We start from the raw sequence: 23,799 nt of genomic DNA on the forward strand, positions 1-23,799 counted from the left end.
TCCGAGAACAGCCTCCCAGGCAGGAGAGAAACGCAACAAACACCCGCTTTGTTCCTGCCACCAAGTTTCCCAGCTTAGATTCTGTTGGGGGGTTAGGAGGGGGGGAGTGCTGCCCAACCAGTTTAACCTTTCCTTCGCCCAGCAGTCGGAACTTCTGGGCCCCAAGAAGGATGAAAAGGACATGGAGACAACGGGAGGCCCCAAATGGAGTAGCCCTCCACCAGCTTACATCCCTCTTGCAGGGCCTGCGGCTTGGACACCTCAGGACTGGCCAGGTCAGAAGGCAAGGAGGACAGATTGGCTTTTGTCCAGTGTGTTCCCAGTGGACCTGGGACTTAACTCAGGGGAGTGGGGGAGAAGATAGTGGCTTAGAAGCTTGGGGTTGAGAAGTGTAGGGAAGGGAAGGGGAGCTAGTTTGATACGTACCATCCTCTTCTCTAGGACTATGGAATGTTAGTCTTCGCAGGAGGGAACACCCTATTTGCCATCTGTGTAGTGGCACTGCAAACAGAGTGAGGAATCAAGTTATAGGAGGAGGAGTTCTGGTTTAGAGGTAGGATAAACTTGATAACTCTGGAAGGTAATAGAAGAGCTGTCTTGCTCAGTCTGAGTTCTGGGAGGTCTTCCTGTTCCGAAAGCTGGTACAGTCTTTTCCTTGCAGAACTCAGCACTTTGTGTCCTGGCCCTTGTTACAGAGGAGACTAGGCGGTGAACCCAGCCAGGTATGAGCCAGATGACAAGAGAAGCATCGTGAAGGTAGTGTCACAGGCACCTTGAAAAAAGGCCCAAACCAGATACTTCCTCTTTCGAGAGATCAAATTCCTTGGAGTCAGGGTGGAATTTGAGCCTCCTTTAAGTAGTGGCATTGAAGAGTATAAGAGCCTCTAGAGGGAGTTCCTGTCGTGGCGCAGTGGTTAACGAATCCGACTAGGAACCATGAGGTTGCGGGTTCCGTCCCTGCACTTGCTCAGTGGGTTAACGAACGATCCGGCGTTGCCATGAGCTGTGGTGTAGGTTGCAGACGCGGCTCGGATCCCGCGTTGCTGTGGCTCTGGCGTAGGCCGGTGGCTACAGCTCCGATTCAACCCCTAGCCTGGGAACCTCCATATGCCGCGGGAGCGGCCCAAGAAATAGCAACAACAACAACAAAAAGACAAAAAAAAAAAAAAAAAAAAAAAAAGAGCCTCTAGAATCTATAGATGACAAAACTTACTTAGCTGGAGTAGTTGCTTTTAGCATCGAGCCCTCTTCTCGAGGTAATTTACTGGAAGATGCGTAGCAGGCAGTACTTCATGCTGATGGAAATTACCTGAGGGAGATGGGAACCCTTCAGATTTGGTGCAGGTTTGCAAGGGAGAGGGAAAGTAAGCTCTGACCCCACATCCTTCCTGGAGGTTGGGTATCCAAGCTGAGGGCTTCCTCCCTAAAAGGCAATATAGTAAGCCAGCTGTCTGTGTGTTCCACATCTCTCCACCCCCTGGAAACCAGCCTTTTCTCCCTCCCACATCCTAACTTAGCTGGCACCTGCTCACCCACACCCAGCGCTGGTACCAGGAGGAGCCAGGGGCCCAGCTTACCAGCCTCTTCACATCCTAGGCTTTGGGACTTTACCTGAAGCAAGTCAATGTGAAATGGCTGTAAGAATTTCTAAGGAGTTCCTGTGTCATAGCTCAGCAGAAACGAACCTGACTAGTATCCGTGAGGATGTGGGTTTGATCCCTGGCCTCGCTGAATGGGTTAAGGATCCAGCATTGCCATGAGCTGTGGTGTAGGTGGCAGACACGACTCGGATCTGGCATTGCTGTGGCTGTGGCTGTGGTGTAGGCCAGTGGCCACAGCTCTGATTCGATCCCTACCCTGGGAACTTCTCTGTGCCATGGGTGTGGCCCTAAAAAGCAAAAAAAAAAAAAAAAAAAATTCCAAGCAGCTGGGGGTAATGAAGCGGTTTGGTGATAGGATGGGAGGTTGTCAGTGCTTGATCCCTTGAGAAAGTGGCTCAGGGTGGTAGAAGCAGCACTGACCACAGAGGGACAGAGGCGGCAATGCTGGTTCCCAGCCCCACCTTAGCCACTTGCTGGCTGGCTGACTTCAGGTAAATCTCTCCCCCTCTCGGAGCCTGTGTCCTCACCTGGACAGTCACAGGATTGTTTCATTAAAGGATTTTCAGGGACTGTACACAGGTAAAACAAGGCAGCTGTTATCACCCCTGTATTCTTGCAAAGCGAGAACCGTTGTCATTCATGTGGTTTGGGGCCCAGCTAGGTAGGAAAAGACACACAGTTTCCATATCAGGCAGCAACTGCCCTCTTCCTCTTATCCAGAGGAACAGAGCAAGGATGGACGGTGGATCGCCTAACTTAACTCATTTAAGGCAGAGTGTGGAGTGGCTTATCCAAGGTCACAGCAAGTGGCTGCTAGCAGATTTATTGAATAACTATTATGGGCCCAGCATTTGTGTTCAACTATTTGTACATCTCTCATTTCATATCCCCATTTTCCAGATGAGGCTAACAGGTAACTTCTCCAAGGCCTCTTAACTATTAAGTGCGCAGAGGTGGTCGAGGTCTGCCAATTCCAGCATGTCCTTTCCAGTAGACCACAGGGCCCATCAGGGAGGAGGCTCCCCAGTACCTCGGGAAATCCAATGTCTGCCTCGCCGTCCTCTGCCTCAGGGAAGCGGCGAGGGTGAGTCAGCGCCCCCAGAAGCAGTTATCAGGGAAGGAGGTGGAGAGCTGGGCAGATATCCTGTGCCTGGTATCCACAACAAGCCGGGAGTCAGAGCTGTGTGTGTGCCGAGCTGCCCAGTCACCCTGTTCTGTTGGCTGAAGGAGGGCCCTTTGCAGATGTTGCCCTTGTCATGGCTCCTCCCTGTACTTTCATCACAGAAAGTCCAGACTTTCCTCCTCCTCCTCCTGTAACCTGCCTCTTAAAGGGAACAGACAAACAGTTTTGAAAACAAATTTGCAAGAGAACAAAGGACCTCCCTGACCCCAATAGGACCTTGCTGTTAAGTAGGTTTCCAGCCCTGGGCCTTTCTCTGAGATGTCCTCTTTTCCCCCTTATCCACCCCCCCTCCCCATTTCTCCTGGAGGGAGGGTGGTTTCCTGGGATGTCAATTCCCATATACCCTCCCTTTCAGGTGACCCCAGCTGGGTTTCCTGTATCTGTTTCCACATGTGCCTGAATCTGGTGGCCATCCTTTGTTTAGGGAATGCCGAGGACAGGGGACCCAGGAATCCTCGGGAACCAGCACTGGCACTCAAGGGGTTAAAGGCCTGGGCACAGCCCCAGCACCATCTAGGGTGTTTGAAGTAGGGCGGGGAAGGGAAGGGCTAGAGTCTTAGAAGAGGCAGCTGGTCTGGACTGGAATGAGTCCCCTCTGTCTCCTATGCAAACTTCTGGACCATGAGCAAGTCCCTTAAAAGGACCAAGAAAGAAGCACCCCCATTAAGGTACTGGACTGGATTTCTTAGAGGGGCTTCCTGAAACAGGACTTCTTCCTATACTGAAGTCACCGTCCGAGAGCAGGAACAGTTCTCCCATCTTTGGGATACCTCCCAAGTCTGGTGAGTTTCCCTCTTCCCTTTCCTTGAGTCCTGATGTCATGAATGGGCACTCCCCAGAGGCAGGGATCAGGAGCCCCTCAGCACCCCCAGGAATTGGCAGAACAATTTTCCACTTCAGCATTTAGCTCCCATTTGAAAAGAGGGCGCATTGTGTTTGTGTGTGTGCACACACATGCACAAGTGTGCAAATAGGAAATCACCATAATGACCAACAATTAACGCTTACCACTTGTGTGACAAGAGATGCCAAAGCCTTTATATCCATTCGTAATCCTCACACTCCTCCGGGGTTGACATTTCATAACCCCAGTATTAAAGATGAAGTTTAGGAGTTTCCTTAGTGGCTTAGAGGAAATGAATGTGACTAGCATCCATGAGAATGCAGGTCTGATCCCTGGCCTTGCTCAGTGGGTTAAGGACCCAGTACTGCTGTGAGCTGTGGTATAGGTCACAGATGTGGCTCAGATCTGGTGTTACTGTGGCTGTGGTGTAGGCTGGTGGCTGCAGCTCCAATTCACCCCCTACCCTGGAAACCTTCATATGCTGCAGGTGTGGCCCTAAAAAGAAAAAAGATTAGGGGTGCCCTACTCCACCCATTCCCTTTAGCTGTTCCCTGGGATCTGACGGGTTAATTCCCTGGAATGAAGCGGCCAAAGTCTTCTCAGGTGTGTCCCTCTGAACCTCAGCCCCTCTCTTGCCCCACCCTTCTGTCGTGGCACCCAGAATGTGTGCCAGGAAACTGACACTGATTGGTCTTGCCCCTTTTATTCCCTAGCCCCCACACATCATGGGCTACTCGGGGTCCCAACAAGCCCTGGTCAAATAATACAGAGCCAGGAGAAAGAGGATAGTTTCCCTAGGTTCAGTTGCAAATCAATTAAGAAAACAAAAAAGGAAAAAAAGAAAAGATGGTCACACTTGGAAGCCCAAAGCAGAAAGAATCCTGACTGATTTGTGAACCTAATATCAGGGAGGTGGGGGTGATTTAGGGTGGGTGTTTGAGTTGCTTGATTTCTGACTTAGTAGAAGAAGAAGTGGTTAGATCAGGGGACTGGGGATGCCTGACTATCAAGCTTTGAATTTCCAGAGTTAAGTACTAACAGTAAAAAGGATAATTGCCCTGTGAGCTCTGGAAGCAGGTGGATGCTTCTGAAGAGTCAACCCAAAAGCTGATGTGGGCAGGTGGCTTTTGCCTGTGCTAGCCCCTGTCCCACAAAGAGGTGCTACACGTGCCCCACCAAGGTATTTGTGCATAGACCCTTCTGGGTCCTCTTCTCTGTGCCTGACCCCTGATAGGTGCTGAAGAAATGTTTGCTGAATGAAGGAATTCTTTCTCCATACATGTTGCCTTTCCTTTGATCTTGGGAATGGTGATACTACTCTCCAGCAATTGACAGGAGAGTCAGGGAAGGAGGATGAGTTCCAGGGTCCGGCACCCAGCAAAACCTGATGTGTCTCACGCTGAGAAACAGAGCAGAGAGGTAGCCAGGTCAGGGTAGGGTGAGGAGGTAGTAGACACTAGGGTACTATGTGACCTGCCGCTGAAGGGGGTGTTACGGGAGCAGGGGTAGGAAGGAACTGTGGTTACCAGGATCTTCTTTACCTGAAGCCCCACTTTAGTCCCCTTTGCAGGACACTGTTGGGGTTTCGTTGTTGTTGCTGTTGTTGTTTTTGCTTTTTATGACCGTACCCTCGGCATATGGAAGTTTCCAGGCTAGGGGTCGAATCTGAGCTGCAACTGCTGGCCTACACCACAGCCACAGCAATGTGGGATCCGAGCCATGTCTGAGTGAGGCCAGGGATCAAACCTGCATCCTCATGGATCTTAGTCATTGGTCTCTGAGCTACCAAAGGAACTCCCAGGACACTGTTGGATTAATGGTTTACTTTATACAGAAGAAGGAGCAGGTAGGTTAAATTTCGAACCATCAAAGTGTTTTTTTATGACCCTGTCCCCCTAGGACTAGGAGACCTGGAGGAGAAGCCAGCAGACCAGGTCATCTGGCCTTTCCCTCCCCCACCCCAGTCTTTATTATCTGGTTCTTTTGGGTCTTCCGCATTATTGCCCCTGCCCTGGGAGATTTAGGACCCCAGAGCCAGACTCAGGGAGCCCCCCAGTCTTCGAAGGGGCCCACCAGCATTGCCCAAAGTCCCCTGTGACTAGCTATATGGTTGTTCTCAGCAGTTCCTACCCCCACTGTTTGCTGGCAGCAAACAGAAGCAGAGGCCTGCCTGACCCCCATCACCTCATCAGCCTTGTAGGATCTAAAGGCCGTAGAAAGGACAAGTTTCACTTTTTGGAACCCCCATCTCATTTCCTCTGGAAACTAGTCCCTTTCTTTGGCTAGGGGTGCAGAGGAACGGGGACAGGGTTGATAATAGTATTGCCAGATTTCCGTTCAAAACTAGCCATTTGCTCTCATTGGGAACTTGCCTTCTGGTTTCAGAGAGGAACTCAGGCTCTACAGTGCTAACAGATCCGTTTTGAAAACAGCTATACTTTTTTTTTGGTCTTTTGTCTTTTTAGGGCCGCATCCGCGGCATATGGAGGTTCCCAGGCTAGGGGTCTAATTGGAACTGTTACTGCTGGCCTATGCCAGAGCCACAGCAACGCCAGATCCGAGCTGTGTCTGAGACCCACACCACAGCTCACAGCAACACCGGATCCTTAACCCACTAAGCGAGGCCAGGGATCGAACCCGCAACCTCATGATTCCTAGTCAGATTCGTTTCCACTGTGCCAAGATGGGAACTCCGAAAACAGCTGTACTTCTTATAGCCCTGTGACCTTGAGCAAGTTACTTTCCCTCTGCCTGTTTCTTCCTATGTAAAATAGGAATAATAATGTCTATTTAAAGAATCGATTATGAGGATCCCACAGGATGATGTAGGCACTCATTACGATTAACTTTCTTCCCCCTGTAGGCTCTTTAGGAAACGGGTGTGCTGGGCACTTGGATGTCCCTCCTCCCCCAAACTTGCCACAGATGCCTGGTTGGTGCGCAGTGAGCCTTAATGTCTCTCTTTGCTCTCTACTCCCTCCTTCCTGAGATTTTAAGACCCACTTTCTCCAAATCAGAAGTCTGCAAACTTTTTCCGTAGAGACCCAGATAATAAATATTTTAGGCTTTGCGGGCCATATGGTCTCTGTCGCAACTAGCAACTTTGCTGTTGTAATGCAAAAACAGCCACAGACCATATGTAAATGAATGAACATGGCTGTGTTCCAAAAAAAATCCCTTTATGAGCACTGAAAATTTGAATTTCATATAATTTTCATGTGTCACGAAGTAGTATTCTTTTTTAGATTTTTTTTTTCAACCATTTAAAAAAGAGTAGGACAGGAGTTCCCGTCGTGGCTCAGCAGAAACGAATCTGACTAGCATCCATGAGGACACGGGTTCGATCCCTGGCCTTGCTCAGTGGATTAAGGATCTGGCATTGCCATGAGCTGTGGTGTATGTAGGTGGCCAGCTACAGCTCCGATTCGATCCTAGCCTGGGTACCTCCATATGCCGTGGATGCGGCCCTAAAAAGACAAAAAAAAAAAAAAAAAAAAAAAAAAAAAGAATACATAAATGAATAAATAAAAATAAAAAATAAAAAAGGGTAGGACAGATTTGGCCCACAGGCTGTAGTTTGCCATCCCCTGCTCTAAACTACCAGAAGCCATTCTCCCTCCCTTCTCTTTTTTTTTGTTTTTGTTTTTTTCCCTCCCTTCTCTTTGAAGAGGGCAGCTTCATCAGGGTTCATCAGGATCCTTCTTGCTCTGGTTGCTTGTGTTCTTTTCTATCAGAAGTTATTTATGACAATTAGTCCCCATCACAGTTGTGTTAGTGTCAGCCTGTGGGTTATTTCTTCTTTTTTGAGAGAGAACAGTGGGGTAACCTTCATGTAATATCTATTTTTGCATTTCTTTCCTCTCTCCACTTCTGAATTTCTCTTTGCCCTGCCTTCTCTCTGCCCCTAAATGATGATGATGATGATGATGTTGATAATCATAATAATAGCATTTATTAAGTACCTAATATGTGCCAAGCATGGTGTTAAATTATATTATTGTATTACATACATTATCACCAAGTCTCTCAATATCCTAACAGTGTAATATTTCATTCCCATTTTACAGATGATTCTACAGCTCAAAAATAAGCAAGTTCTCAAGGTCATGTGGCTTATTAAGTTGGCAGAGCTAGCAAATCTGGTGAACTTCAAAGCCATTATACCACCTTAAAGAACTTATGGTCTTGGTTTTGAATAAGAAATACTTCTCTATTAAAATAGCGTACGCTCCCATCTCAACACCGAGTGGAGTGTCTAACAAATCATTGATGACTAGGGCAATTGGTGGCAGTTACACCCTCTGAGGAGGGGGCAGGAGACACTGATGGTCTATTGGGAAAACCATCTGATCCAGAGGCAGGAACATAAGTAAAATGACTTCAAGCCCTTCTTGCTTTCCTTCCCCTGCCCCCAGCTCAGGCGTCTGATCCCAGACCTATTTCAGAATCTCCTATCTCTGCTCAGCGGAAGCAGTGATGGGACATGATGTGATCTCATTCGGGAGCTAAATAAAGCCATTGTGTGAGACCCAGCCCTGGCTGCTCCCTTGCACCATTTCCTGAGCTCAGGAGCTTAGGGAAAGATGGGATGGGGCTGAGAGAGAGCTGATGGAAGGAAGGAGGGGCAAGGAAAGGAACACAACTGCGTGGGGCGGGGAGAAGCCGCAGCTTGAATTTCAGAAAACAGAGGAGGAAATATCTAAGGGAGGGGGTTCAAGGAAGTCTTGCTAAACCTTACCTCTTTAAAGGATAGAATGAAAATTACTGACCTTGTAGCATGAAGAGATGGAATTTAGAAAAGAACAAACTTTCTGAGAAATGGAACAAAGATATGAAGAAGGAGCCTAGTAGGTTCCATTGTCATGGAGGACAGAGACATGAGTGACATGAGAGACACTAGAAAGAGGGTAGGTAACTGAGAAAAGATCAGGTTCCAGGTAGTCTCAGCTGGAGGAAGAAGGGCGAAATCTCAGGACATAAAGTCTCAGCGTCAGAAATGTGTCTACCGGCCAGGGTAGCAGGGTACCATCTCCAGGGGTGGAGCATCTCCAGGGGCATCTCCAGGGATGGAGAGGAAGAAAAGGGCTTCCACTCACTGCTTTTCATCCATCCTGCCAAATCCAGTCCTGTAGGCAGAATTGGGGCAGGAAGAGCAGATAGAAGCTGGGAACAGGAGGTGTAGTTCAAACATTTTTTTCTTGTGAGGTCACTGAATGTCAGACCCAGGATTCTCACAGTGTCCCTTCAGTGCCTTTCCATTTCTGTCCTGTTCCCAGCCGTTGCTCTTCTTTATCTAGTGAGCACCCCTAGTTCCTACTCCTTCCACACCAGCTTCTCAAAATACTATTTGTGAATACACCCTTCCCCTGCCCCCAGATCTCAGCTTTGGAGACCACCGGTTGGCAGGGACCATGCTGTGGTCCTTAGGCTCTGTCCTGCTTCCTGCAGATCTGCCCATCCTGTTTATAGACAGCACATCGCCTGGCACGAGGCCCAAGTTTGTAGACACAGAGGATGTCTCCCAGTGTCTGGCTAAGATGTCCCATCTACATGCATGGATAGGCAGAGGGCCTGGGCTGATTTCCTAGGCCTCTCCTTTTCTGTCCTTAGACCTACCAGCAGGGCAGCAGAATACCATCTGCAGAGGCCTGAGTACTCCTTCCCCTCCCCACCGCCCCGTGGTAGACAAGCGTGCAGTTGACACAGGCACAGGTACCATCTCAGCAGTCCTGGATGGAGTAGGGGCAGTGGACAGGTTGCAATGAGATAGGGAGAAGTAGCTGGAACGAACAATTTTCCAACAACTTGGGCTCAGTGCGTATGTGCAGGTAGTAGTAAAATAACTTGGGAAAGGCTGGACACCCTCACAAAAAGCCCAGGGTGGGGGGGATTCTGGCTTGCTGTTTCCTGGTCCTCCTGAGAACTCCCAACATCTCCCCTGGGCAAAGGGGAGCTTGGGAAACTCATTCTAGCAGAAGGTCTATAGAGACAGGGCCTTGGAAGGGGTGTGCAGAGGTAGGCTGTAGATGTGCATTGCCTTCCTGCCCCTCCACCACTTTGGTACTCTGGTATTTGGTACTTGTTTCTGGAGTGGAGATTATCATTTTCAACTTTTAAGAGCTCCTGAGAGTTTTGACTCAGACACACTGAGGCAAGCCCTGATGGCAGCCAAGAGTATCGAGCAGTGAGAACCATGCCCACTGGGAGAGAGAGAAGGAATTTCAATGTGGCTGATGTTGGAGGCCTTCTCTTTGCTCCATGGGGAGAGGTCAGAATGACTCTCTGACTTCCCAGATGACCGGAGTCTTAGAAGGAAGAAATCATAATACTTTCTCACTCAGGCACCTTTTCTTCCTGGTGCTTTATCTGCCTAGACTCCTCCCCTTCCAGCGTGGCCAAGTCCTAACCACTCCACCCTTCCAGGCCCACCTCAAAGGCTATTTACTTCCTCCTGTTTCCTTTTTTTTGAATTCTCCAACTGGTTATATGCACCATTCTTTTAGGAGCACAAAGCCTTTTTTTTCTTCTTTTTCTTTTTTGGCTGCACTCATGGCATGCAGAAGTTCCCAGTCCAGGGATCGAACCTGCGCCACAGCAGCCACCTGAGCTGCACAACGCTGGATCCTTAACCTGCTGAGCCACAAGACAACTCCTATGAAGGATTTTTTTGAAATCTCTTGTGACTTTTGGCAAACTCTGACCAGTCGTTTGTGATTTGTGTTTTTATCTATGTGCACACACGCACATGTGCACACACACTCACTTGAATGAATTCCTTGAGCGTAAGAACAATATCAGTTTCTCTTTGCTTGGCTTTTTTTCTGCCATGTAGGTGCCCTTAACTGGAATAATAATGAGTGAATGAGGATGTCATTATGTACTGGAAAGAACACTAGACTGGGAGTCAGAAAACCCAAGTTTTGGGAGCTCTGGTTGTGGCTCAGCAGAAACAAATCCGACTAGTATCCATGAAGATGTGGATTCGATCCCTGGCCTTGCTCAGTGGGTTAAGGATCTGGTGTTGCCATGAGCTGTGGTGTAGGTAGCAGATGTGGCTCAGAACTGGCGTGGCTGTTGCTGTGGTGTAGGCCAGCAGCTACAGCTCGGATTTGGCCCTTAGCCTGGAAACCTCGATATGCCGCAGGTGCGGGCCTGAAAAAAAAAAAAAAAAACTTCTAGACTTGGCTCTGCAGCTGATTCCTGGTGCGATCTTGAGCCAGCCATCCTCCAGTTCTGCGCCTCAGTGACTAGATCTAGGGAGAGGTGACTAGATTATCTCAGCCTGGCTGACTGTGACACTTTTCTGGTTCCAAGTTTCCAGAATTCTAGAACTCTGCTCACCCTTCTCTGTCTTCTTGATTCAGACTGGACTGTGTGTACCTCCCATGAACAGAGACGTCCCAGAAGTGTTCCTCGCAGGTGGAGACCTAGTGCCCCAAGGCCACACTCGCCGTTGCCTGTCTGTGGTAGAGTCCAGAGAGCAGCTGGAGGAAGAGGAAGAGGAAGAGGAGGCAGAGGAGGAAAAAAAGAAGGAGGGAGATGGTTTCCATGACGTACCCCTCCGAAGGTCGGGGGCTTTCCGTGCCCACAGCCACAACTACGACCCCTTCAAAAGACATAGTTGGGGACCAGGCAGGGAGCTCCAGGATTCACTGAGCAGGTAAACCACTGGAGGACCTCCTGTCCCTCCTTCCCTCAAGTCCTTGACCTAGGAGAAAGGGTTGGAAAGCACAATAGGAGTTGAAGTGACTTGGGCCCCTAGTCTCTCCCCTGGAGAATCTGAACCCAGGCCTGTTGTGGGCCTCCCTGGTCCATCCAGGGAGGATGGACCCTGCCTTTCAAAATATGGCCTTCAGACTTCCCATTGTGGTGCAGCAGAAGTGGATCCGACTAGTATCCATGAGGTTGTAGGTTCGATCCCTGGCCTTGCTCAGTGGGTTAAGGATTCGGCGTTGCCGTGAGCTGTGGTGTAAGTCGCAGACATGGCTCGGAGCTGGTGTCTCTGTGGCTGTGGTGTAGGCTGGCAGCTGTAGCTCCGATTGGACCCCTGGCCTGGGAACCTCCATATGCCACAGGTACAGCCCACCCCCCAAAAAATAAGCAAAATGTGGCCCTCCCTAGTGGTCCTAGCTCCTCCTTTCTACCGGGTCTCAAAGGAAGGTGTGTGAAAATGGAGCAGGAGAGGTGTGGCGCCTTTCCACATATAGTAGTGTTAGAGCTGAAAGGGGCTTGGAGATCGTATGGCACAATCTCCTCATTTCACACATGAGGAAACAGCCCCAGCGAACTTTGGGAGGTTTCTTGAAAGAGTTGGAGTGTTGAACCTGGCACTTTCCCAAATTTCTGCCTGCCTGCGGGTCCATGATGTTTGGACATCATAGAATGGCCCTGCAATGGTGGAAGAGCTGCTCTTGTGCAGGGGTTTGCATGTGCTTGGCAGACCAGAAGAGAGGGACCCAGCTCTTCCCCTCTCCTGGAAAATCCCTGGCTGACCACTTCCCCAAAGACAGAGGAAGTCAGAAAGAGAAGGTCCGGGGCTCAGTGTGAAGAGTTCAGTGTGAGTGGTCGCTGAGAGGGCCTGCTAGCCGTGGAAGGGCCCTGTCTCTCTGCTTTGGCAATGGTCCCCTTGGACAAGTTGTCTTAATGCTGGTGAGTAGACCAAGCTTTTCTAGCTCCTGGGCAGGGCTGGCTGGGCTGTGTGATGGGAGAGGATTCTTGTCCCTGAAGTGGCTTAGGTGGGAACCTGGGTGAGAAGCCTTTGTCCGCAGGACTCACCACACCTTCCTAAGAGCAGCTGGTCAAAGGCAGAGATGCCCTGAGTACCCCTTACACAGTGCCGGCTGTATCTCAGCATCTTCCAGGTGTCATCTTTCACTAGAGGCCCTAATTATACCCTTTTAGGTAAAGAAGGAACGGAACCCTGGGGACACTATTTGTCTGAGTAGGGGCCAAGATTGGCATCAGAAACTAGGCAAGGAGTGGGAATCCAGCTTGCCCTTGCCCACCCCACAATGCTGGCTTTCTTCTGACGGCAGTACTATCTTTTGACCAGCAGGGGCCACCCTTGCCTACAGTCAGCATCACAGCTTTGCCAAAGCCCAGTCCCAGAAGGGAGGCCAGTTTGGGTCTAGGCTGTGCCTGAGCCAACAGGAAGGGCTGGGCTGGGGGCAAGCAGCAGGGCTGGGCTGAGGCGGTGTTCCTCCCTGGTGCCCGTCACAGGCCGCTGGATTCAGAGGCCAGTGATGGCAATGTGCGTTTCAGGAACAAACCTCAGGCATCGGGATGCGAAGGCCCCCAGAAGGACCCCTTACAGTGGAGCCAAGAGGAACTGGACCCCTTTTTGGAACTGCAGCACCGAGGAGGCCAACCCTCCTGTGTGGTACGGACAGACAACTCCCCATGGAAGCTACCACCTTCCTCCCCTTCCCCTGATCCTTTGCCTATCCAGCCACCACTCTGTGCCTCTTCTGTTCTCCCAGCTGCTGGGTCTCTCTGTCCCCAGGCATCTCTCTGACTCCATCTGACCAAATCTGGATCTGGTGTCTGTACCCCTCTGTCTGCTTCCCCGGGTCTGTATGCTCTGTCCTCTACTCTTGGTATCCTGCCTCTGTCGTGCTGTGAGACTCTCTGTTCCATCCTTTCTGTGTCTGTGTCTCTGTGTCGATGTGGGTATCTCTGTTCCTCTCTCATTAAAAGGCCCCTGTTCCCCTATTTGTTACAACTGGTTCTTTCAGTGGACCCCCCATTTCTCAGATTTGGAGATGAACTTATTATTCGTAGGATGAAACTGGGCACCTGGTACCCTGAAACGCAATCATCCTCTAACAAGATAATCATAAGATTATCGACTGAGAAAGGATATAAAGATTGCTCAGCCTGAGTTCAGTCAGCCCTCCATGTGCACAGGTTCTGCATCCTCAGATTCAACCAACCAAGGATAGAAAATATTTGGGAAAAAAAAACAACAACAAAAAACAGAAAGTTCCAAAAAGCAAAACTTGAATTTGCCACATGCTGTAAACTATTTACTTTGCATTAACATTGTGTTTACAATTATTTACATGGCATTTACATTGCATAAGTATAATTTTTTTTAATTCTTTTTTTTTTTTTTTTTGTCTTTTTAGGGCTGCATCCACAGCATATGGAAGTCCCTGGTCTAGGGGTCAAATTGGAGCTACAGCTGCTGGCCTATACCACAGCCACAGCAACATGGGATCCGAGCTGCATCTGCCACCTACACCACAGCTCACAGCAACTCCAGATCCTTAACCCACTGAGCAGGGCCAGGGATCAAACCTGCGTCCTCATGGATACTAGTCAGATTTGTTACCTCTGAGCCACGACAGGAACTCCTAGGCATAATAATTAATCTAGAGATGATTTAAAGTATATGGGATGCCCATAAGGTATGTGCAAATATTATGTCATCTTATGTAAGGGACCTTGAATATCCTTGGATTTTGGTATCCATGGCAATCCTGGAACCAGTCCCCCAGGGATAATGAGGCACCACTGTACACAGAAATGTCTCAAGCCCAGTGACTAAAGGTTCCCTCCCCTCCACCACATCCTCTATCTGGCTAGCAGCACCCACCTAGCTTCACTGTTCAAGTGCCTGTGGTTTGGGAGAGAGGCTAAGAGGAAGGGGCTGTCAACGCCTGTCAGGGAAGCAGCAGGACCTCTCTTATCCCCCTTTCCACATTCTCCATCAGCATCTCTCCACGTCTTCCCTCACCCCCATTTCAATGCAGTATGATAGAAGGAATAGGATTTGGGAGTCACACTGATTCCTAGTTGAACAATTTGTTTCATCTTTCTGAAAATCAGGATACTAAAAACTTTCTTTTAAAGATGTGATTATTAGATGAAAAAAAAAGTGTTGAAGTGCCCAGTACAGAGGCCAGCACGCAGGAGATAACGGTTTCTTTCTCTTCTTCTCCCCTCCATTCCTTCGTATTCTTTCCTTCTTTTCTACCTCTCTCTTCTCCCTGCTTTCCCCTTCTTGGTGTTATATGTCTTCTTCTTCCCCGCCTTCTACACTGTTTTTTTTTTTTTTTTTCTTTTCTTTTTATGCCTTCCTGCTCTGATTCCTCTCTTCTCTTCACCCAGTCTTTATGTGTTTCCCTTAAAATTCTCCTTGTCTATATATTTGGGGTGTTTTGTTTCTTCATGAAGTAGCAAGTGCATGTAAGTCCTCCAGCAAAATCCACAGACCAAAAGTCTGAGATTCATTAAGCCAGACTGGGGCTTGCAGACTGACAGTCCAAGAGCCAAGTCTAGCTCAAAATTTATTTTGTTTGGAGTTCCTGTTGTGGCTCAGTGGTTAACAAACCCAGCTAGCATCCATGCGGACCTGCGTTTGATCCCTGGCCTCGCTCAGTGGGTTAAGGATCTGGCGTTGCCGTGAGCCATGGTGTAGGTTGCAGATGTGGCTTGGATCCTGTGTTGCTGTGGCTGTGGTGCAGGCCAGCAACTGTAGCTCTGATTCGACCCCTAGCCTGGAAATCTCCATATGCCACAGGTGTGGCCTTAAAAGACAAAAAAAAAAAAATTATTTTGTTTGACTAGTATGGTGTTTACTCTTTCTAAAATTCAGATGTCTGTAAATGGGGGCTGTGCCCTCCAGTTTGCCTGAGTTGCTAATACTCTCTATTGTGTTTTTCCATTTATCTTAAATATAATATTTTTAAATGATTGCCTAATAAACCAAAGACCCATCTCAAGAACTAGAATATCACCACTACATTTATCTTATGTCTTCCTCTCTTCTTCTTTTTTGTCTTTTTGCTATTTCTTTGGGCCGCTCCCTCGGCACATGGAGGTTCCCAGGCTAGGGGTCCAATTGGAGCTGTAGCCACCAGCCTGCACCAGAGCCACAGCAACTCAGGATCCGAGCCGTGCCTGGGACCTACACCACAGCTCACGGCAACACCGGATCCTTAACCCACTGAGCAAGGTCAGGGATTGAACCTGTAACCTCATGGTTCCTAGTCGGATTCGTTAACCACTGAGCCACGATGGGAACTCCATCTTCCTCTCTTCTGTATTCCCTTGCCTCCCCACCAGAGGTAATCACTGTCTTGAATTTTCTTCTATCATTCATTTACTTTTTTAAAAGTAGTTTTAGCACACAGCATTACCTAATAACATAGTATTTCTTTTTTGTTTGTTTCCAACTTTAAAAACAATAATGTTTTATTGTACAAAAATTTCTGTAATTTGCATTTTCACTCAGTGGTCTCTTTCTAATTTTTCTTTTTGTGTGTGTGTGTGTATTTTTGCCTTTTCTAGGGCTGCTCACGCGGCATGTGGAGGTTCCCAGGCTAGGGGTCTAATCGGAGCTATAGCCGCCAGCCTATGCCAGAGCTACAGCAATGTGGGATCCAAGCCGTGTCTGCAACCTACACCACAGCTCACGGCAACGCCGGATCCTTAGCCCACTGAGCAAGGCCAGGGATCGAACCCACAACCTCATGGTTCCTAGTCAGATTCATTAACCACTGCGCCACGACGGGAACTCCTCTTTCTAATTTTTAATCCATGTGTTGCAGATAGTTTTAATTCATTCATTTTCGATCCATTCCTCTGTTGATGGGCATTTGGATAATTTCCATTCTTTGCTGTTATGAAAAGTGTCATTATAACATCCTTTTAGCCATCTTCTGGTGCTCATTTGCAAGTGTTTCTCCAGGGCATATACTTTGGAGTAGAATTGTTGGGTTATAGAGTGCACAGATGTTCATTTTTGTAAGAAAATAGCAAACTGTATCTATCCCAATTAGCAATATATGAGTTGCCTTTGATCCACATGCTTTCCAACATTTGGAGTCACAGATTTCTTAATTTTGCCAATCTAGTGGTTATAAATCTCATTGTGATGTTAATTTCATGTATCCTTATTACAAATACAATTGAGCATTTTTTACTGTGTGTATTGGTCATTTGTGTTTCTTCTGTGAAATTGCTATTTACGTCTGTTGCCCACTTTTCTGGGGGGTTCTTTGAGGGATTTTTCTTTATTGTTTTGATTGTGTTCTTTATATATTATGAATACTAATCCTTTGTTGGTATATGTATTGCAATGACCTTTTTTCAAAGATTGAAAAGAGTAGTTTGTCTTTTCCTTCTTCTATGGTGTCTTTAAAGAAACAGAATGTCTTAATTTAAAGATAAATATATTATCTAAATATAGGAGTTCTCACTTTGGCACAGTGGGTTAAGAATCTGAATGCACTGGCTCCGGGTGCTGCAGAGGCATGGATTCAACCCTGGCCTGAGGCAGTAGGTTAGAGGATCTGGCGTTGCTGCAGCTGCAGCTTGGATTCAGTCCCTGGCCCTAGGAATATCCATATGCCATGGGTGAGGCCATAAAAAAAATAAAATAAAGTAAAAATAACATGTTAATTGGTGTTCCCCAGTGGCTCAATGGGTTATGGATCCAGTGTTGTCACTTCTGTGGCTTGGGTCAATGCCATGGTGTGTGTTTGATCCCTGGCCCAGGAACTTCCTTATGCCACAGGTATAGCAAAAAAAAAAAAAAAAAAGAAAAAAAGAAAAAAACACGTTGGACTTCCCTTGTTGCCTACAGCATAACTTCTCAGTGTTGTCTTGGCAAGGTCTCTGCTTCAGTCCCTGGTCCTGGATCTTCTATATGCTGCAGGTGTGGCCACATGTTTAAATTTAAAAAAACCCAAACCAAAAAAACCACATTTATTGAAGTATAAAAGACATACAAACTAAGCATTAAAAAAACCTTTGAGGAGTTCCCAGTGTGGCGCAGCGGAAATGAATCTGACTAGGAGCCATGAGGATGCGGGTTTGATCTCTCGCCTTGCCCAGTGGGTTAAGGATCTGGCATTGCCATGAGCAGTGGTGTAGGTGGCAGACGTGGCTTGGATCTGGCATTGCTGTGGCTGTGGCGTAGGCCGGCAGCTACAGCTCCGATTAGACCCCTAGCCTGGGAACCTCCATATACGCCCCAGGTGTGGCCCTGAAAAGACAAAAGACAAAAAACAAACAAACAAAAAAAAAACAACCCAAGATTTTGATTGGAGTTGCACTGAATCTAAAGATTAATTTAGGGAAAGTGGACATCTTTATGATATTATTTCTTCCTACCTATAAAAATAGTATATGTCTCCATTTAATGCCTTTCAATAAAGTTTTATCATTTTTTTCCATATAGAGTTTGTGGATATATATTAGATTTATTCTTAGGTACATTATACTTCTTTTGTCAAGATTTTTTTTTTTCCTTTTTAGGGCCACACCCATGGCATATGGAGGCTCCCAGGCTAGAGGTCTAATTGGAGCTGCAGCTGCCAGCCTACACCACAGCCACAGCAACACCAGATCTGAGCAGTGTCTGTGATGACCTACACCACAGCTCACAGCAACACTGGATCCTTAACCCACTGAGCGGGGCCAGGAATCGAACCTCATCCTCATGGATACTAGTTGGGTTTGTTACTGCTGAGCCACAACAGGATCTCCTGTCAAGATTTTAAATTAAATTTTTTTTAAATTTTTATCGAAGTGTATTTGATTTACAAGGTTTCAGGTATACAGCAAATTAATTCAGTAATATGTGTATATATTATATACTTTTTCAAATTCTTTTCCATTATAAGTTATTACTGTCAAGATTTTAATTTTAGCCATTCTGGTGGGTGTTTTAGAAGTATCTTATTCTGGTTTTAATTTGCATGTCCCTGTTGAAAAGTTTTGTTGGACACCTTTTCATAGTCTCATTGGCCATTTGAATATCTTCTTTTGTGAAATATCTGTTCAAGTCTTTTTCTCAATTTTTGAAAAGAGCTTGTCTTTTTTTTTATTGATTCATAAGAGTTATTTATATATTCTGGATTCAAGTCCTTTGTCAGACATAGGTATTGTGAATATCTTCTCTGAGTCTTCGACTTGCATTTTTACTTTAATAGTGTATTTTAATAAGGATGAGTTTTAATGTAGAGGAAGTCCAACTTATCAGTTTTTTTAAATGGCTGTTGCTGTTGATCATGTTTAAAAATCTTGCCTACCCCAAGAACATGAAGATTTTTCTTCCAGCGTTTTCTTTTAAAAGCTTGTTAGTTTTAGCTTTCATGTTTAGTTCTGTGATTTACCTATGTTCTTATGTATGGGAGAAATCAAGGTTTTGGTTTTTCCCCCATGTAAATACCCAGTTGCTTCATTAAAAAACTTACTTTCTGGAGTTCCCGTCGTGGCGCAGTGGTTAACGAATCCAACTAGGAACCATGAGGTTGTGGGTTTGATCCCTGCCCTTGCTCAGTGGGTTAACGATCCGGCGTTGGTGTGAGCTGTGGTGTAGGTTGCAGACGTGGCTCGGATCCCACGTTGCTGTGGCTCTGGCGTAGGCCGGTGGCTACAGCTCCGATTAGACCCCTAGCCTTGGAACCTCCATATGCCGAGGGAGCAGCCCAAGAAATGGCAAAAAGACAAAACAAAAACAAAAACAAAAACAAAAAAACAAAAAACCTTACTTTCTGGAGTTCCCATTGTGACATAGCAGAAATGAATCCAAGTAGTATCCATGAGGATGCAGGTTTGATCCCTGGCCTTACTCAGTGGTTTGGGGACCGGGCATGGCCGTGAGCTGTGGTATAGGTCACAGATTTGGCTGGATCCTGAATTGCTGTGGCTGTGGTGTAGGCCAGCAGCTGTAGTTCCGATTTGACCCCTAGCCTGGTAACTACCATATGCTGCAGGCCGCACCTCCGGCATATAGAGGTTCCCAGGTTAGGGGTCCAATCAGAGCTACAGCTGCCAGCCTAGGCCACAGCCACAGCAACATCAGATGTTTTTTTTGTTTTTTTTTTTTCCTGCTTTTTAGGGCCATACTTGTGGCACATGGACGTTCCTAGGCTAGGGGCGAATCAGAGCTGCAGGTGTAAAGCTAAGCCACAGCCACAGCAATATGGGATCTGAGCTGTGTCTCGACCTACTCCACAGCTCATGGAAACACCGGATCCTTCAACACACTGAGCAAGGCCGGGGATCAAACTGGCATCCTCATGGATACCAGTTGAGTTCTTAACACGCTGAGCCACGATGAGAACTCCCTTTTTGAGCCTTATATATTTTGTATTTGAATTGCTTTAATTATATTTTATGATTATTCTTGGTTTATAGAAATGGAATTGAATTAATATAATTAATTCATCTTGCTAAACTCTTTTTTCAAATCAGTTATAGCAATTTCTCTGGAATTTTTTGGGGGGGGCGTTTTCTATATGGACAATTATGTCATCTTTAAATGAACTTTGTTTTCTTTTTTTCTAGTCTTTATTTCTTTCCTTTCTTTTTCTTGCCCTATTGTGCTGGCTAGGGCTCTATTGCAGTGCTGAACAGAAATGGTGATAATGGCTATCCTTGTCTTGTTTCTGATTTTAAGGGAATACGTCTTATGTTTCACCATTGAAATCAATTTTGGGGAGTTCCCGTCGTGGCCCAGTGGTTAACGAATCCGACTAGGAACCATGGGGTTGCGGGTTTGATCCCTGCCCTTGCTCAGTGGGTTAACGACCCGGCTTTGCCGTGGGCTGTGGTGTAGGTTGCAGACGCGGCTCGGATCCTGCGTTGCTGTGGATCTGGCGTAGGCCGGAGGCTACAGCTCCGATTCGACCCCTAGCCTGGGAACCTCCATATGCCGCGGGAGCGGCCCAAGAAATAGCAAAAAAGACAAAAAAAAAAAAAAAAAAGAAATCAATTTTGGGCTGTAAAGTTTTAAAAGATACTCTATAAAGTTAAGGAAGATTCTTTCTATTCCTAACTGCCAAGGCTTTGGTCGGATTTTATCCTGTAATTTTTTGCTTTTACTGAGTTGATTATATTTTTTTCTCCTTTAATATGTCATTGAAATAAATTGCATTTAAAGATTTTCCTCATCTTAAGCCACCCTTATATTGTTAGGATAAATCTGACCTTGCCATGATGGATTATCTTTTTTATACACTGCTGGATTTTACTTGTGGTATCAATTATCCATTGCTGCATACTAAACAGATCACCCCTAAACTTAGTGGCTTAAAACAACAACTTTTTTTTGTCGCTTACAGTTCTGAGTGGTTAATTTGGACTGAGCTCAGCTGGATATTTTTCTGCTCGTTCCATCTGGACTCACTTATATGACTGTAGTTGTCTGATGGTCAAGATTGGACATATACATGCCTGTGGGTTGGCAGACTGCCAGTTGTGATACCTTGATTCTCATCCACGTGGCTTGCTTAGGCTTGGACTTGTTCACGTGGAAATAGCATTCCAAGTGGGCAAGAGTGGAAGCTTTAAGGTTTCTTGAGTCATAGGCTCAAAAACCACATCATGCCCTTCTGCCGCATTCTGTTCATCATACTAAGTCCAGTCCAGATTCAAAGGGTGAAGAAAAAGACTCATTCTTTTTTTTTTTTTTTAGCCACACCCAGAGAATGTGAAAGTTCCTGAGCCAGGGATCGAACCAGAGCAATGACAACACAGGATCCTTAACCACTAGGCCACCAGGGAATTCCTAGACTCCTTCTTGGTGGGAGGAGCTGCAAATAATTTGTGGCTATTTATGGAATTCCCGTCGTGTCTCAGTGGAAATGAATCTGACTAGTATCCATGAGGACGCAGGTTCGATTCCTGGCTTTGCTCAGTGTGTTAAGGATCTGGCATTGCCATGAGCTATGGTATAGGTCGAAGACATGGCTTGGATCTGATCTTGCTGTGGCTGTGGTGTAGGCCGGCAGCTACAGCTCTGATTCTGTCCCTAGCCTGGGAACTTCCATATGCCATGGATGTGGCCCTAAAATAAAAATAAATAAATAAATAAATAATCTGTGGCTATTTAAAATCTCTTACAGTTTGCTAATATTTTGTTTTGAATTTTTTTGTACTTTTCATAAGAGAGATTGGCCCATAATTTTCCTTTATCATATTGTCTATGTGTAGTTTAAGAATCAAGGCTGGAGTTCCCTTGCGGCTCAGAGGATTAAGGAAAAGGTGTCTCTGGTTACAGTTGTGGCTCGGGTTCAAGCCAAGTTCCCTGCCTGGCCCAGGAACTTCTGCATGCTGTAGAATAAAAAAATAGAATCAAGGTTATTCTTGCCTCATAGAGTCGGAAAGTTTTTTTTAATTTTTAAATTTTATTTGTCCTGCTGCATAAGAAAGTTCCCAGACTAGGGGTCTAATCAGAGCTGCAGCTGCAGGCTTACACTGCAGCCACAGCAACACCATATCCAAGCCACATCTGCAATCTACACCACAGCTGGATCCTTAACCCACTGAGCAAGGCCAGTATATATAATTATACATATAATTTGTCTATTTTGTTTATATTTTCAAAATTACTGGCATTAAATTGTAGATAGCATTACCTTTCTAATCATTGCTATTTCTGTTGTTCAGTACACTTTTCCACTCTACATTTATTTGTGCATCACTTTTATCAGAGGTTTATCTATTGTATTTACCTATTCCTAAAAATCAGCTCTTGGCTTTATTGATCCTATTTGTTAGTTCCTTTCTTTCTCTCTCTCTCTCCTCTCTCTTCTCTCTTTCCTCTCTCTTTCTCTCTCTGCTTTTTAGGGCCTTAACCCCGGCATATGGAAGTTCCCGGGCCAGAGGTCCAATTGGAGCTACAACTGAAGGACTACACCACAACCAGCTCAGGATCTGAGCTGCATCTGTGACCTACACCACAGCTCACGGAAATGTTGGATCCCCAACCCACTGAGCAGGGCCAGGGATCAAACCCACATCCTCATGGATACTAGTCAGATTCGTTTCTGCTGCACCATGAAGGGAGCTCCTCATTGTTTCTTTTTCTTTAATTTAATTTAATTTTTTTTCTTTATGGTTGCCGCTTAGCATATGGAGTTCCCAGGCCAGGGGTCAGATCTGAGCCACACTTTTGACCTATGCTGCATCTGTAGCAATGCCAAATCCTTTTAACCCACTGTGCTGGGCCAGGGATCAAACCTGCATCCTGGTGCTGCAGAGGCACTGCCCATCCCATTGCACCATAGTGGAAATCCCTCCTTCACTGGTTTCTGCTTATATTTATTTATTTTTATTTTTTGGCTTTCTGTCTTTTTTTCTACATGCACCTTTTTGCACCTTTGGCACATGGAGGTTCCCAGGCTAGGGTTCTAATCAGAGCTGTAGCTGTCAGACTACGCCACAGCCACAGCAACGCGGGATCCGAGCTGCGTCTGTGACCTACACCACAGCTCATGGCAACTCTGGATCCTTAACCCACTGAGTGAGGCCAGGGATCTAAACCGTAATCTCATTGTTCCTAGTCGGATTCGTTAATCACTGAGCCACAACAGGAACTCCTCTGCCTTTATCTTCATTATATTCTTCCTTTTATTTTCTTTGGATTTATTTTGCTGTTATTTTTCTAACCATTGAAGTTGGCCCAGCTCATTAATTTTCAATTAAAAAATTTCGATGTAAGCATTTTAAAGCGGCAAATTATCCTTGAAATACCATTTTGACCATCTCGCACAAGTTTTCATCATAATTGTTATAAAATATCTTTAGATTTCCATAACAGTTTTTTCTTTGACAAGTAAGTTAATTTAGAAGGGTGTTTAAACATTTCTAAATCTATGAAGCTCTTTTAAAAACCTAAAAAAAACTGAAATACAACATAGATACAGAAAAGTATATAAAATTTACATGTAAAATGTAATGAATAATTCGAAAGCAAAGAACCACGTTACCACTCCAGCTTAAAAAAAAAATAGAGTACCACCAAACCCCAGAAGCCCCCATGTCTCTCCCCATCCATAACCCTCTCTCTCCCGGCAGAGGACCATTTTCTTGACTTTCAAGATCAGTTTTTCTTATGGATTTACTACCTTTCTTTCTATGCATCTCTAAACAATATCAGTTAGTTTTACCTATTTTAAACTTTGTATGAATGTAATCATAAAGTATGTAAATCTTTGTGTCTTCTTTCACTTAGCATCTTTGTGAGATGCATCTATATTTTTGGGTGAACTGTAGTTAGTTCATTTTTATTGTTGAATAATACTTCTGTATGTAAATATATCACAGATTCTTTATCCAGTCTACTGGGTTGTTTCCTATGATTTCTATGATAGAGAGTATCAGGAATGTGTTATATTTTGCCTTATGTATGGATACATGGCCAGTTTTTTTTT

General features: G+C 46.0%; 1 protein-coding gene across 12 annotated transcripts in view; it reads left to right on the plus strand.

Annotated features, from left to right (window-relative positions):
• Nucleotides 1–3,336: 3,336 nt before the first annotated feature.
• ARHGEF2 (Rho/Rac guanine nucleotide exchange factor 2) overlaps nt 3,337–23,799 on the plus strand; it is a 55,861-nt gene continuing 35,398 nt past the window's right edge. For 4 of the 12 annotated variants that reach the window (XM_013996963.3, XM_085020228.1, XM_021088470.2 and 1 more), the window contains exons 1-3: nt 3,343–3,566; nt 10,993–11,288; nt 12,890–13,007. In XM_013996963.3, coding sequence (XP_013852417.2) covers nt 11,014–11,288; nt 12,890–13,007 — 393 coding nt within the window. In that variant the 5' untranslated portion in view covers nt 3,343–3,566; nt 10,993–11,013. 12 annotated transcript variants of the gene reach the window in all.

Source organism: Sus scrofa, chromosome 4 (genome assembly GCF_054392235.1).
Source record: "Sus scrofa isolate SSC_HxYL_T2T_F1_AM1 chromosome 4, Sscrofa_HxYL_maternal_Yorkshire_Landrace_v2.0, whole genome shotgun sequence".
In the NCBI taxonomy this organism is placed as follows: Eukaryota; Metazoa; Chordata; class Mammalia; order Artiodactyla; family Suidae; genus Sus; species Sus scrofa.